General features: G+C 42.7%; 1 protein-coding gene across 3 annotated transcripts in view; it reads right to left on the reverse strand.

Annotated features, from left to right (window-relative positions):
* The window catches only part of usp45 (ubiquitin specific peptidase 45), a 179,763-nt gene that overhangs the window by 23,204 nt on the left and 139,824 nt on the right, over window positions 1-16,735 (reverse strand). For all 3 annotated transcript variants that reach the window (XM_068025973.1, XM_068025983.1, XM_068025978.1), the window contains one exon: window positions 7,581-7,668. In XM_068025973.1, the coding sequence (XP_067882074.1) occupies window positions 7,581-7,668 (88 nt within the window). The remainder of the gene's footprint in view (window positions 1-7,580; window positions 7,669-16,735) is intronic.

A 16,735-nucleotide genomic window follows, 5' to 3' on the forward strand; every position in this document is an offset into this window, starting at 1 on the left:
TGGTATATAATTAAACAGGTTTGTTGCCCTTTATGCAGTACTGCCCCATTTGAGAATATGACCTGGTCAGTGAGTTTGTTCTCCATTTGCCCTTTCCACCCTAAGACCAACAATATAGTCACACTAGCAGTCAATCAGTAATTGCTCAGCTGAATACCCCTAAATAGGTTTAGGACTATCAACAGCCCCTTTTGTGAAGCTTTGTGCATTGAACCATTTATTTAGGTCAAACAAAGACATCATCCCTGCATGGCCAGGGTGCTAGTGACAGTGGTGAAAGACATTAATCAATTAGCAGCAGGCTTCAACTATGTCTCAGCCTCTGCACTAATCAATCTATTGCAGATAATATTGGCAAAAATTGCCCTGCAGGACTTGTCGATTGTCATCCTCCCATCATCTTCAAGTTCCCTCTCCCCTTCTCCAACACGTAGTCAAGTTGCAACTGTGATCTCACTTGGAAGTGGGTGCTGTATGCAGCTCAAGAATAAAGTATCTGAACTATAAAAGGTAACAATAATCAGTTTTACTACTTACACTGCATTTCTTGGAAGATAAACATAGTCATCAAGTTTGAAGGGTTTTGTTAAGCTCACTAGCAAGGATAATTCATGCACATTACAACATATCCTTCATGGGGTTTTCTAAACAGCCTGAACAAGAGAATATTCGTGGTGGTAATCCTGCTAAAGGATTCTGGTGGCAGGCACATCGCTGCAGGCTCTCTCCCTCTCTCGACACCACATGGTTATGACACTCCACAACAATAACTCGATTAACAGCTGTGGTGTTCCCAGGACAGACAATGCTGTGCTGCTCGGGTACCCGTGGTTCTGACTGGCACAACTGTCACTGCTGTGCAGTTTGAATAGATCCATAGACCTGCCAGTCTAATTTTGTCACACCGTCTAGAGCCCTTCAAATCATTGCTCTGTCTCTGCCCTACTAGCTGTGTCCCTCACTACTCTGCCCAAGGATATACAATGACAGTCAAAAATAATTTACAGTTTAAACTGAAAACAGCCTTCACTGCATGATACAAGGGATTAAGCAACAATAGTTGCCACTCGATGCATGATGTATTAATAGTAAATGATTACAATTACAGACAATTTGAATGTAATGTAAGCTTAGTATATATTCTTTTATATCCAATAAACATTATACCGTCAAAGAACTTCACAGTAATGCCAAGGACTTGTTTTTTTTTAGTTTAACTTTTCTCACATTTGTTTCACCCGTTCAGAGTTCCTGTGCCACTTCTATGCTAAGATAGCAGGCAAAAGACTAATTTGAAGATCTCTGCATGGTATCTCTAAATTGGTCAACAGAGAGGAATGAAACATTACATAGATTAACTCTCTCTTTGATTTTTCTCTTTCACTCAAGAAAGTAGCTTTCTTGACATTCCCAGGTGGTCTCTTCCACTGTTGCTAACTCTCGCTGCAGGCAAATGAAAGGAAATAACTCATTGGGATACTCTAGCACACCAATGCATTGCATCATTTAAGTCAAATCTAATGAAGAGCTTGTGACAAAATGGGGAGATTCTGCATTTTATTCCACAGTTTTGAAATTGCTACAGTTAAAACTGAGTCATTCTTTCCTTACCCTATGTCAAAATAAAGGCCTGGATACACTGTCTACAGGACCAAACTAGGTTAAGTGACTTGGAAATTAGTCAGGACACAGGGGCTTTATTATTGGTGCTAATTAAATCGTATATAGTTTAGACATTAACAGGCACTTAGAAACCAGATGTTTAAGCAGCTACTCATCAGTATTATATGCAATTGTTCCAACTACTGGTATCTTTAAGCATGGATGACTGGCAATTGTAGCTTATGAGGCTTTATGACTGGTTAACTGAACACTTTAATTTTGGGAGCTTTTATAAATTATTCAAATACAAAGTGAACCATGATGGTTCAAAGTGTTGTTTCTCCCATCAACTTAATTTCTAGCAGGAAATTCAATCTTCATGGATTGAAGAAAGATTTCGATCAAACACATACAACCTTCTAGCTGCAAGACTGACCAAGAGACAAATTTGACATTTTAAATTCAACTGTCTTGTAGCTTAACCAACTCTTTAAGAATTGAATTCTAAGAGGATATTTTAACCACTAGTTTCAACTTTAAGTATTGTGTTGATGTTTTTGGCTTGTGTACTAATTAAACTGTAAATAAACAGTTTTAGTCTATATGCATTTGTCTGAAGTGCAGTTTTTTTCCTACTATTCAGAGGAGATAGAAAATATTTTGGACATCTCAACATGATCTTCAGTAAACTATATACCTCATTAGAGGCTGCTAAATTGTCCAGTACAGGGCTGGTATAAGGGCACAAGTGTCTGATCAAAGGAGCCTTGGTCTCCATTTAGAAACTGCCTTTTTGTCACAAACATAAAAGTGTTGATTTTCCAAAATTCAGAATGAAAAATTTGTCCTAGCCCAACTAAATGTCATCTTATTCCCTCCTCACACCACCAGCTTAGTCAATTACTCCAGTTCTAACTTTGTCCTTTTCATATAATGGAGATATTTAAAGACAAATTCTGCCCTGGGCAAGTGCTGAAGATACATACTAAACATTAAAATATTATCTCAGCTTAAGTAACACAGGAAATTACTTCAGACATTGGCAAATAACAGTGGCATCATATAGAAATACTGATGAGTAAACGTAAACTTGTAAAAAATATTTATTCGTTCATAGGATGTGGACATTGCTGGCAACGCCAGCATTTGTTGCCCATGCCTAATTGCCCTTGAGAAGGCAGTGGTCAGATGCCTTCTTGAACTGCTGCAGACCTTGTGGGGTAGACAGAACTAATAAGAAAGATGTGCATTTATATAACGCCTTTTACGACCACCAGATGTCTCAAAGCGCTTTACAGCCAATGAAATTCTCTTGCATTGTAGTCACTCTTGTAATGTAGGAAACATAGCAGCCAATTTGCATACTGCAAGCTCCCAGAAACAGCAAAGTGATAATGACCAGATAATCAATTTTTTTGTGATGTTGAATGAGGGATAAATATTGGCCAGGACATGGGGGAATAACTCCCCTCCTCTATGAAATAGTGCCATGGGACCTTGTATGTCCACCTGAGAGGGAAGATAGGGCCTTGGTTTAACATCTCATCTGAAAGATGGCACTCCCTTAGCACTGCACTAGAGTGTCAGCCTCGATTTTTGTGCTCAAGTCTTGAAGTGGGATTGAACCCACAACATTCTGACTCAGAGGCAAGAGTGCTATCAACTGAGCCACAGAGGTCACATTTCTGTTAGGCAGGGAGCTCCAGGATTTTGCCCCAGTAATGATGTAGGAATGCCAATATTTTTCCAAGTCAGGATGGCGTGCAACTTGGAGAACGTGCAGGCGGTGGTGGTGTTCCCATGTGCCTACTGTCCTTGTCCTTCTAGGTAGTAGAAGTCTCAGGTTTGGAAGGTGCTGTTGAAGAAGCCTTGGCAAGTTTCTGCAGTGCATCTTGTAGTACACTGGTGCAGAAGGGAGTAAATGTTTAAGGTGGTGATGGAGTGCCAATCAAGCAGGCTATTTTGTCAAGCTTCCTGAGTGTTTTAGAGCGGCACACATCCAGACAAATAGAGAATATTCCATCATGTTCCTGAGTTTTGCCTTGTAGATGGTTGAAAGGCTTTGGGGAGTCAGGAGTTGAGTCACTCATTGCAGAATGCAAACCTCTGACCAGCTGCTGCAGCTACAGTATTCTTGCTGCAGGTCTTGCTGCATGCGGGCACAGACTGCTTCAATATCTGAGGAGTTGCGAACGGAATTGAACACTGTGTGATCATCTGTGAATGTCCCCACTTCTTAACTTATGTTGAAGGGAAGATCACTGGTGAAGCAGATGAGAAAGATGGTTGGGCCTAGGACACTACCCTGAGAAACTCTAATGAAGTCCTGGGGCTGAGCTGATTGGCCTCCAACAGCCATCTTCCTTTGTACTATATATGACTCCAGCCAGTAGAGAGCTCTCCACACCACCCACCGCAACCCCCCGCGCCCCCCACACTGCCCAGATTCCCATTAACTTCACATTTACTAGGGCTCCTACAATTATACAGGGCAGAGGTGAGGCCACGCCTGGAATACTGTGTACAGTTTTGGTCTCCTTGCCTAAGGAAGGACATACTTGCTCCAGAACAAGTGCAACAAAGGTTCACTGGACTGGTTCCTGGGATGAGGGGATTGTCCAATGTGGAGATATTGAGTAGACTAGGCCCATATTCCCTGATGTATAGAAGAATGAGAAATGAATCATTGAAACATAAAATTCTTATGGGGCTTGTCAGGGTAGATGCTGAGAAAATGTTTCCCCTGGCTGGGGAATCTAGAACACGGGGTCAGTCTCAGAATAAGGGGTCAGCTATTTAGGACTGAGATGAGGAGACATTTCTTCACTCGAAGGGTAATGAATCTTTGGATTTCTCTACCCAAGACAGCTGTGGATGCTCAGTCATTGAGTATATTCAAGACAGAGATCGGTAGATTTTTGAATACTAAGGAAACTAAGGTCAATGGGGATAGTGCAGGAAGGTGGAGTTGAGGTTGAAGATCAGCCATTATCTTGTTAAATGGCAGTGCAGGCTTGAAGGGTCAAATAGGCTATGCCAGTCTTATTTCTTATGTCAGGTCCTTGATGCCACAAATGCTGTCTCCATATCAAGGGCACTGACTCTCATTTCACCTCTGGCAGTAGGCTATTTTTGGATTAAGGCTCATGGTCCTGACAAAACCCAAACTTAGCAATGCCGTGAGCAGGTTATCAGTGAATAGCAGTGTCAATAACACCTTAGAGTCATATAGAATCATTTACAGTACAGAAGGAGGCCATTCAGCCCATCAGGTCCATGCCAGCTCTCCATAGAGCAATCCAGTTAGCCCCATTCCTCCATTCTATATCCGTAACCCTGCAAGTTTATTTCCTCCACAAGTCCATCCAATTTCCTTTTGAAATCATTCATCGGCTCCACTTCCACCACTTATATGGACGGTTAGTTACAGGTCATTATCACTTGCTGCATAAAAAAATCTCTTCCTCACTTTCTTGCCCAAAACCTTATATCAGTGCCCCGAGTACTTGTACCATCAGCTAATGGAACAGTTTTTCCTTGTCGAACTTATCTAGCCATCTCATAATCTTGTACACCTCTATCAAATCTCCCCTCAATCTCCTTTGCTCCAAGGAGAACAAACCCAGCTTCTCCCACCTAACCTTATATCTAATATCCCCCGTCCCTGGACCCATTCTGGTAAATCCCCTCTGCACCCGCTCAAGCACCCTCACATCCTTCCTAAAGTGTGGTGACCAGAATTGGAAGCAATATTCCACTTGTGGCCTAACCTGAGCTTTATAAAGTTTCAGCAAAATTTCCCTGCTTTTGTACTCCATATCTCTATTTATGGAGCCCAAGATCCCAAATGCTTTACTAACCATTCTCTCAATATGTCCTGCCACTTTCAAAGATCTAAGCGCATGCACCCCCAGGCCCCTCTGTCCCTGCAAACTCTTTAGAACGATGATATTAAGTCTATATGACCTTCCCCATCCCTTCTGCCAAAATGTATCACCTTACACCTCTATGTATTAAATCCCATTTGCCACTTGTCTGCCCATTCTGCTAGTCTATGTCCTGTTCCAGTTGATTTGTATCATCCTGAATGTTTATCACTCCTCCAAGTTTGGTATCATCAGCACTTTTCTGATGATTGAGAGTAGGTTGATGGGGCAGGAACTGGCTGGGTTAGATCTTTCCTGCGTTTTGTTGACAGGACATACCTGGGCAATTTTTCACTTTACCGGACAGACGCCAGTGTTGTAGTTTGGCTAGAGGCGCGCATAGTTCTGGAGCACAAGCCTTTAGGCACTGCAGCTGGGATGTTCTTGGTGCCCATTGTTGTTGCTATATCCAGTGTTCTCATTTCTTTACATCACATGGAGTGAATCAAATTGGCTGAACACTGGCTTCTGTGATGGTGGGTCCTCAGGAGAAGGCAGAGATGGATCATCCACTTGACACTTCTGGCTGAAGATGGCTGCAAATGCTTCAGCCTTGTCTTTACACTAAGGATGGGGATGTTCACGGAGTCTCCTCCTGTTAGCTGTACAATTGTCTGCCACCGTTCACAACTGGATGTAGCAGGACTGCAGAATTTTGATCTGATCCATTCGTTGTGGTATTGCTTATCTTTGACTATAGCATGCTGCTTCCGCTGTTTAGTATACATATAGTCCTGTGTGGTAGCTTCACCAGCTTGGCTATGGTACGACAGCAGGTCAGAAGCTGGAAAGTCAGTGGCAACTGACTCACCTCCTGACTCCCCAAAGCCTGCACTGCACAAGTCAGGAGTGCGATGGAATACTCTCCATTTGCCTGATGAGTACAGCTCCAACAACACTGAAGCAGCTCAACACCATCCAGGACAAAGCAGCCCACTTGATTAACACGCCATTCACCACCTTAAGCATTCACTCCCTTAAACACTGGCACTAGTACTGGCAGCAGTGAGTACATTTTCTACCCTTGCTATCTTCAGTGCTTCTTCCAAGTGGTGTTCAACATGGAGTAGCACTGATTCATCAGCTGAGGAAGCAGTAGCTAGTAATCAGAAGGAGGTTTCATTGCTTGTGTTTGTCATGATGCCATGTGAGTTCATGGGATCCAGAATCAATATTGAGAACTCCCAAGGCCACTCCCTCCTGACTATATACCACTACACACCTCTGGTGGGTCTGTCCTGCCATGGGACAGGGCATAACCAGGGATGGTGATGGAAGAGTCTGGGTCATTGGCTGAAAGGTATGATTCTGTGAGTATGACTATGGCTGTTGCATGACTTGTCTATGGGACAGATATCCCAATTTTGGTACAAGTCCCCAAATGTTAGTAAGGAGGATCTTGCAGGGCAGGGTGTGTCTTTGTTGATGCTGGGTTTTATCCTGATTATACTTTTGCCTAGTGGTTTGATAAAACTCAGTGGCTTGCTAGGCCATTTCAGAGGGCAGTTAAGAGTCAACTACATTGCTTTGGGTCTGGAGTCATACATAGGACAGACTGGCAGATTTCCTTCCTGAAACAACGTTAGTAATGGGCTTTTATAACTATCTGGTAGTTTCATAGTCACCATTACAGATACTAGCATTTTATTCCAGATTTCCTTACCTCAATGAATTTAAATTCCCCAGCTGCCATGGTGGGATTTGAACCTATGTCTCTGTATCATTATCCAGACCTCTGGATTATTAGTCTAGTTACACAACCACTATGCTACAGTATCTATTATATCTTTCATCAGCAGGAAATATCAAAATGCTGTAAATCAACAAACACAGATCTAAAAAAATTAGGCTGATCCAAAATATTTACCCTGACAATTTTAGACAATGAAGTCCCAATCAATGCTAGGTTTAACTGGACAATAATCATCACTCAGTAATATATTTAGATTTTAACAATATGGAAATATCAGTCTAATATCAGTTCCAAAGTTTTTAACTGCCTTGCTCCATTTTGAAAAAGGGTTCCTTAATAGCAGAATTTCATACCATTACCTTAGTTTCTTCAATCCGCATGGCATCCAGCAAATAATGGAGCAGTTCTTGGCTGTCCTGCTGCTGAAAACCCCTGAAACGTGGTGCTCTGTTGGGCATAAAAGTCAAGTATAACAACCAAATCAAGCAGAATAGGAATATTCATGGCACTTGGTACACATTACAAATTACAAATACACAAGTTGATTTTTCCAACTGACATGTTAATGCATCCCATCAAAGAGTAATCACACTAAATGTGATATAAAAATCGCTTCTCCTTCCCAATACCAGTGTTTTTTCCCTCTAATTTAGATTTCTTTTGACTTCAGTTTAGTGGGGTCTGAAGCTGATGGAAATACTGCTGGGAGGTGGGGAGGAAGGTAAGTTTTGTCACGAAAGCGTGCTATGCAAAAAATGAGGTTATCCACCTTAGTAGGAGGAACAGATGTGCAGAGTATTTCTTAAATGGTAAGAGATTAGAAAGTGTAGATGTCCAAAGGGACCTGGGTGTCCTTTTCAATAAGTCACTGAAAGCTAACATGCAGATACAGCAAGCAATTAAGAAGGATAATGGTATGTTAGCCTTTATCGCAAGAGGATTTGAGTACAGGAATAGTTGCTTCAATTGTACAGAACCTTGGTTAGACCGCACCTGGAGTAGCGTGTGCAGTTTTGGTCCCCTTACCTTAGGAAGGATATTATTGCCATAGAGGGAGCGCAACGAAGGTTCACCAGACTTGTTCCCGGGATGGTGGGACTGTCCTAAGAAGAGAGATTGGGGAAACTGGGCCTGTATTCTCCTGAGTTTCGAAGAAGAAGTGATCTCATTGAAAACTACAAAATACTTAAAGGGATAGACAGGGTAGATGCAGCTAAGATGTTTCCCCTGGTTGGGGAGTCTAGAACTAGGGGACACAATTTCAAAATAAGGGGGAACCCACTTAGGGCTGAGATGAGGAGACATTTCTTTACTTGGATCTCTGGAATTCTCTACCCCAAAGAGCTGAAGAAGCTCAGTCACTGAGTATGTTTAAAGCAGAGATTGACAGATTTCAAAATATAAATGACATAAAGGGATTTGGGGATAGTGTGGGAAAAAGGCATTGAAGTGGAAGATCAGCCATGATCATACTGAATGGCGGGGCAGGCTCGATGGGCTGAATAGCCTACTCCTGCTCCAATGTTCCTATGCCAAATGGTGATTCTTTTATTCCACTGGCTAGAAACCCGAATTAAATTTTTAAAAAAGGAAAAAAAAGGAACAGATAAAAGATGACTGCTAGCAGATAAAATGGCCACTGTGATTTTCATCACTTTATCATACATTCCAATGCATTGAGCTGGAGACGAATTATCTGGCCAGTCCCCAGAAAAAAAAAATGACCTGGGAATTTTGAGTGAACTACCTGTCCTGTCGCCATTGTTATGAAAGTGTTTCCATTATTTTTAATATTTATATTTTTTGAGGACTTGTGTCAAAACTGAAAACATTCCATGGATGTTCACTGACAGGACAAGATGTTGTTTGAAAGCCACCTGTGCTGGAGACCATCTGTGATTTGGGCTCAGAAAACAGTAGAACCCTTGGTGACTTGGGGGAAAATGGTTACAGAGAAGCCACATGTCAAGGTTTATGGAGGTCAGGAGGTCGACTCTCTGTTTAGTTAGTTGTGGTGTGAACTGCTTGAAGACAGTTGGTGTTTTCCTGCCAAGGAAAAAGAAATCACCCAGCTCACCTCCTTCTCTACCTTTTTGAAGAAATCCTGCCAAGATTCAATGTGGAAGAGCAAAAACTTCCTGGTTCCATATAGCTCCCGAGGAGCTGAAAGAAAAATCCTGCGATCCAAGTGTGTGTTGGCAAAAAAACCTTGATGTCACATTTCTCCTAGAAAGCCTACGAGAATAATTCTCTACATCTCCAGTATGGACTGCTTCTGAAACGAACCCAATGATCAGTCTTCGTATACCCTCAAAATGATGATCAGGGCATATGATCATGAATATTCCCATGATTAGGATAAAGGGCTAGAATTTCTTTTGTTTGCCACCAGGGATTCACCTAATGAGTCTCCGGTTTTAGTCCTTTTGAATTAGTTTATGGACATGAGATAAGAGGCCCTCTAAAACTAATCAAAGAAAAGTTTGTAAAATAGAGGGACGAATCTTTTGAGTTAGATTATGTATCAGCGTTCTGGGTGTGGCTCACGACAGCCTGCAAAGTGGCTCAGGAACACCTGAAAGCTTCCCAAGCAACCACGAAGAAATGGGCAGACAAGCATGCCAAGACATGAACATTTCAATCAGGAGAAAAGGTGTCAGTATTACTGCCTTTACAGGGTGAACCACTGTAAGCACGGTTCAGTGGTCCATTTAAAGAGGTCAAAAGAATTGGTAAAGTAAATTCAAGAAATGCTGGAAATACTCAGCAGGTTTGGCAGCATCTGTGGAAAGAGCAGAGTTAACATTTCGGCCTTCTTCGGAAGTAAATTATTTGACTGACACCCCAGATCGCCGGAAAAAGAATCGGCTGTGTCATATCAATATGAGGAGGATAGCAAGAACAGGCATGTCAGGCAGTAGGGACAGTGAAGGATGAAAGAAATAGTGAAGATGAGGCAGAAGGAGGCCTAGACCATTCTCAAATTGAACCTCCTACTATCAGGTTAGCTAATACTGAATTGGTAGGGAGATTGGACACTATGCTTTCTTATTTAGATGCAGACCAACGAGAAGACCTAACAAGGATACTCACAGCATTTAAAGAAGTCTGTAGAGACAAGCCAGAGTGTACAATCTCAGCCACACATGATGTGGATGTAGAGGAATCCTTTCCTATAAACAGCATCCTTATTGCTGGGAAACAGACCCAAGTGAAAGCAGAAACCCAATGCAGGTTGGAAAACCACCTCGTCGAACCAAGTCAAAGCAGCAGGAGTTCCCCAGTGGTGTTAATGCCTAAACCTGACTGTTCAACTAGATTCTGCGTAGATTATAGAAAGGTTAATGCAGTAACAAAGGCAGACTCCTACCCAGTTCCTCGCTTGGAAGACGGTATTGACAGAGTGGGCAGTGCCACATTTCTTACACAAATAGATTTGTTAAACGGATACTGGCAGGTTCCATTAACACCTCGAGCTAAAGAAATGTCGGCCTTTGTCACACTACACGGTCTTTTCCAATGCCAAGTGCTGCCATTCGGGTTAAGAAAATGCCCCAGCCACTTTTCAGAGACTAATGAACCAAGTGGTAGCCTGTGTTCTTAACTGTGTTTTACCTTGACGATGTGCTGTTACACAGTGACACTTGGAAGGACCACTTGGAACTATTAGAAGCTCTGTTTAGAAAATTACAGTCAGCTGACTCAGTAATAAACTTTGCCAAAAATTCAAAAAACAGAATGAGATTTACTATTACAGCCCTATTACATAAAGATTATCCACATTGCAGAAAAAAATTTATGTAATTGCGGATGCTTTTTCTAGAATCTAACTTTGCTTTGAGTGATCCGAATGCAAAGATGGTACAAGACCGAACTGTATTGGCTACAGGTAAAGAGTGAATCGAAATTACTGTGTAAACGTGTTTTAATAATTTTCATCTTCTGTTTTTTCACTCTTTGTAATGAAATGCATTTAAAAATTGCATTTCATTCCTCCAAGGATGAAGGTGTTAAAGTGTTTCCATTATTTTTTTAGGCCTTGTGTTAAAACTGAAAAGATTCCATGGATGTGTTTTGTTTTTTTACTAAGTTCACTGACAGGACAAGATGTTGTTTGAAAGCCACCTGTGCTGGAGGCCACCTGTTATTTGGGCTCAGAAAACAGCAGACCTTGGTGACTTGTGAAAGAATGGTTACAGAGAATTCACATGTCAAGGTTTATGGAGGTCGGCTCTCTGTTTGGGATTTGGACAATGTTTAGTTAGTTGTGGTGTGAACTGATAGTTGCTGTTTTCCTGCCAAGGAAAAAGAAATCACCCAGCTCACCACCTCCTCTACCTTTTTGAAGAAATCCTGCCAAGAGTTAGTGTGGAAGAGCAAAAACTCCCTGGTGCTGTATAGCTCCTGAGGAGCTGAAAAAATATCCTGCGATTCAAGTATGTGCTGGCGGAAAAACCTTGATGCCACATTTCTGCTAGAAAGCCTAGAATAATTCTAAACATCTCCAGAATGGACTGCTTCTGGAACAGACTGCTTCTGAAACAAACCCAGTGATCCGTTTCCGTATACCCGGATGCCAGATCAGAAAAGGGACAACTGACCTCCTTCCATATCTCCTTTCCTTTTTCGTCAAGAATTATCAAGTATTTGGCCAAAGTAGTTATTTTTTGTCTCTTTTTTTTGTAACAGACCTCTGCACAGTGAATTTCTGTATTTTTTCCAGTGTGTGTCAGAGTGTAATTGGGGAATATTTAAAAAGAGAACTTTCATATTTTAATCGGTGTTTTAATGCTTTGCTTCATTACAGGTTAACTCTTGTTTTATAATAAACTGATAATTTTGATGCTTATTAATGAAACCTAGTTGGTGTATTTTATTCTGGGATAGAAAATAGAGTATATGATTGGCTGTATCGGTAACCAGGTGAACATTTAAATAGATTTTGACACCTGTGGAGAAGTAGAACCAGAAAAGACAGCGCACTCCTCCAGACTCCATCATAACACCAGTAACAAGACAGTAAAGGCAATTAGTTGGGATATTAAACTGGTGGAGACGAACCACTCAATCCTAATCACTTGAACAATGGGACCCTAGTTGAGAGAAGGGAATTCCTAGACATGAACTGATTAGGCTGGAAGAGGAAATACACACTGGGTGATGGTCATGTGACAAGTTCACCATCTGTGTGTTTAAGCTGATTTTCCTCTCTCTACAGACCAGACAAGCAACTAGACACTGACTAGAAAAGACCCAAGTGGGGTCCCTCCCTTGTTCTCTCTCCAGTCCACCTCAAAAGCTTCGAACCACGCTTGTTGGACGTATGCATCTAGGCCCATCGCTGCTGCAGACAGAGACCCCTGAAGGAAATCATCTACCTTGCTGTTTTCCAGGAGAACCACCGAATCTGCTGTCCACATCTGCAAAACGCAAGCCTCAGGACCACCGAGTTCAGGCGGAACCAAGCCGAGTCACCAAGCTCCATAGATTGTATACCCCTTTTTACTGCTCCGGACTCTAATCCAACCAATCTATCCTTCCCCACTCTGTAACCTATTTTTGTGTGTGTGTGCGTGCGTGCGTGCGAGAAAGTTAGAACCATAGAACCATAAAAAAATTATGGCACAGAAGGAGGCCATTCAGCCCGTCGTGTCTGTGCCGGCCGAAAAAGCTAGCAGCCCAATCTTATCCCACCTTCCAGCACCTGGTCCATAGCTTTGTAGGTTACAGCACTTCAGGTGCATGTCCAGGTACCTTTTAAAAGAATTGAGGGCTTCTGCCTCCACCACTGTTCCTGGCAGTGAATTCCAGACACCCACCACTCTCTGGGTGAAAAAGTTTTTCCTTATGTCCCCTCTAATCCTTCTACCAATCACCTTAAATCTGTGCCCCCTGATAATTGACATCTCCGCTAGGGGAAACAGGTATTCCTGTCTACTCTATCTAGGCCCCTCATAATTTTGTACACCTCTATTAAGTCACTCCTCAGCCTCCTCTGTTCCAAGGAAAACAACCCTAGCCTATCCAATCTTTCCTCATAGCTGCAACTTTTGAGCCCTGGCAACATTCTTGTAGATCTCCTCTGTACTCTCTCCAGAGCAATTATGTCCTTTTTGTAATGTGGTGACCAGAACTGTACGCAATACTCCAACAGTGGCCTAACCAGCGTTTTGTACAGTTCCAGCAGTGCATTCCTACTTTTGAATTCTATACCCCGGCCAATAAAGGAAAGCGTTCCATATGCCTTCTTCATCACTCTATCTACCTGTCCTGCCACCTTCAGGGACCTGTGGACATGCACTCCAAGCTCTCTCACTTCTTCTACCCCTCTCAATATCCTCCTGTTTATTGTGTATTCCCTCGCTTTATTTGCCCTTCCCAAATGCATTTCCTCACTTATCTGGATTGAATTCCATTTGCCACTTTTCCACCCACTCAACCAAACCATTGATATCTTTCTGGAGTCTACGGCTATCCTCTTCACTATCAACTACACGGCCAATTTTTGTATCATCAGCAAATTTCTCAATCATGCCTCCCACATTTAAGTCCAAATCATTAATATATACCACGAACAGCAAGGGACCCAACACTGAGCCCTGTGAAACGCCACTGGAAACAGCTTTCCATTCAGAAAAATATCTGTCGACTACTACCCTTTGTTTCCTGGCCCTGAGCCAATTCTGGATCCAACCTGCCACATTCCCCTGTATCCCATGGGCTTTCATTTTACTGACCAGTCTGCCATGTGGGACCTTGTCAAATGCCTTACTAAAATCCATGTAGACCACATCCACTGCACTACCCTCATCAATCCTTCTGGTTACTTCCTCAAAAAAATCAATTAAGTTAGTAAGACATGACCTTCCCTTAACAAATCCAAGCTGACTATCCACGATTTATCCTGTCCCTCAGAATAGATTCTAACAATTTACTCACCACTGAGGTCAGACTGACCAGCCTATAATTATTTGGCATATCCCTTGCACCCTTTTTAAACAATGGGACAACGTTCGCAGACCTCCAATCGTCTGGTACTTCTCCTGTATCTAATGAGGATTTGAAGATGATCCTCAGTGCATCCGCTATTTCCTCCCTGGCTTCCTTTAACAACCTGGGATGCAATCCATCCGGCCCTGGTGATTTATCCACTTTCAAGGATGTCAGACCCTTTAGTACTTCCTTTCTCATTATGCTTATCGTATCAAATATTTCACACTCCTCTTTAACTACAATGTCTACATCAACCCTCTCCTTTGTGAAGACAGAGACAAAAAACTCATTAAGAACCCTGCCCACATCTTCTGCATCCATGCATAAGTTCCCTTGTACATCTCTGATAGGCCCTACCCTTTCCTTAGTTATCCTCTTGCTCTTAATGTACTGATAAAACATCTTCGGTTTTTCCTTGATTTTACCTGCCAATAATTTTTCATGTCCTCTCTTTGCTTTTCTAATTTCCCTTTTTACTTCACTTCTGCACTTTCTATACTCCTCTAGGCTTTATAAAGTATTAAGATTATTTTGATCATCACAAGCTTTTTTCTCTGCTTTATCTTACCCTGTAAACTTCTAAATAACCAGGGGCTCTGGATTTGGCAGTACCACCCTTTATCTTTGTGGGGACATGCCTACACTGTGCCTGTAGTATCTTGCTTTTGAATGCCTCCCACTGGTTTGCCACTGATTTTCCTTAAAGTAGCTGTATCCAGTCCACTTTCGCCAGGTCACCTCACAGTTTCTTAAAATTTGCCATCCCCCAATTTAGAACCTTTACTCCTGTTTTATCTTTGTCCTTTTCCATGATTATGCTAGAACTTACTGTATTATGGTCACTATCTCTAAAATGGGCACCCACTGTTACTTCCTCCACTTGCCCAGCTTCATTCCTGAAGACTAAATCTAAAATTGCACCCCCTCTCATTGGGCCTGTTACATGCTGGCTAAAAAAGTTCCCTTGAACACAGTTCAAGAATTTTGTCCCCTCTGTGCCCTTCACACTGTTTGTATCGCAGTTGATATTGGGGTAGTTGAAATCCCCAACTATTATTGCCCTATAGTTTTTGCACTCAGACATTTGCCTACATATTTGTTCTTCTACCTCCCTCTCACTATTTGCGGGTCTATTGTACACTCCCAGTAGTGTGGCTGCCCCTTTTTTATTTCTGAGCTCCACCCATTTGGCCTCATTTGATGATTCATTTAGCATATCATCCCTCCTCAAAGCTGTTATTGATTCCTTAAAAAATAATGCTACACCCCCTCCTTTTTTAATCTCTCTCTCTATCCCACCTGAAAAATCTATATCCAGGGATGTTGAGTTGCCATTCGTGCCCCCCCTTAAGCCAAGTTTCCGTTATAGCAACAATATTGTGTTGCCATGCGTCTGTGTCCTCAGCTCATCGGCTTTATTTACTATACTCCTTGCATTTAAATAAATACCCTTTAAAACTGCCAAATTCCTGTCCTGCACACCTTTTAACCTTTGCTTCTTCTGTCTTTCAGAGTCACTTGCTAATTTTCTGCCTCCTGTTCCCTGCCCCGAAATTGTCCTTAGACTGTGCTCAGGTTCCCATCCCCTTGCCAAGCTAGTTTAAACCATCCCCAATAGCACTAGCAAACCTTCCTGCAAGGATATTTGTCCCAGTCCTGCTCAGGTGTAGACCGTCCGGCTTGTACAGGTCCCACCTTCCCCAGAACAGGTCCCAATGCCCCAGAAATCTGAAGCCTCCCTCCTGCACCATCTTTCCAGCCACGCATTCATCTGGTGTATTTTCCTATTTTGACACTCGCTAGCACATGGCCTTGGGAATAATCCGGAGATTACTACCTTTGAGGTCCTGCTTGCTAATCTCGTTCCTAACTCCCTAAACTCAGTCTGCAAGACCTCATCCCTCTTTCTTCCTGTATCGTTGGTACCAATGTGGACCACGACCTCTGGCTATGCACCCTTGCTCTCCAGAATGCCCTGTAGCCGCTCGGTGATATCCATGACCCTTGCATCAGGGAGGTAACATACCACCCTGGAATCACGTCTGCGACCACAGAAATGCCTATCTGTTCCCCTAACTATAGAACCCCTATCACTATTGCTCTCTTGTCCTTTCTCCTCCCTCCCTGCACAGCTGAGCATGGTGGTTTGGTCATGACTCTTGCTGCACTCTCCAGAGGAACCCTCTCTCCCATTGGTACTCAGAACTGAATACCGGTTAGAAAGTAGGATGCCCTCTGGGGACTCCGGCACTACCTGCCTTGACCTTCTTGTCTGTCTGGCAGCCACCCAGTCCCTCTCTACCAGTACTCTCTTAAGCTCCGGGGTGACTACCTCCTGAAACGTGCTATCCACATGGTTCTCTGTCTCGCGGATGCACCACAGCGACTCTAGCCACCGCTCAAGTTCCGAAACCCAGAGCTCAAGCTTCTGCAGTCGGTTACATTTCCTGCAGATGTGTTCGTCAAGGACACATGGTGTGTCCACGAGTTCCCACATGCCACAGGAGGCACATTCCGCTTG

This window comes from Heterodontus francisci, chromosome 3 (genome assembly GCF_036365525.1).
Source record: "Heterodontus francisci isolate sHetFra1 chromosome 3, sHetFra1.hap1, whole genome shotgun sequence".
In the NCBI taxonomy this organism is placed as follows: Eukaryota; Metazoa; Chordata; class Chondrichthyes; order Heterodontiformes; family Heterodontidae; genus Heterodontus; species Heterodontus francisci.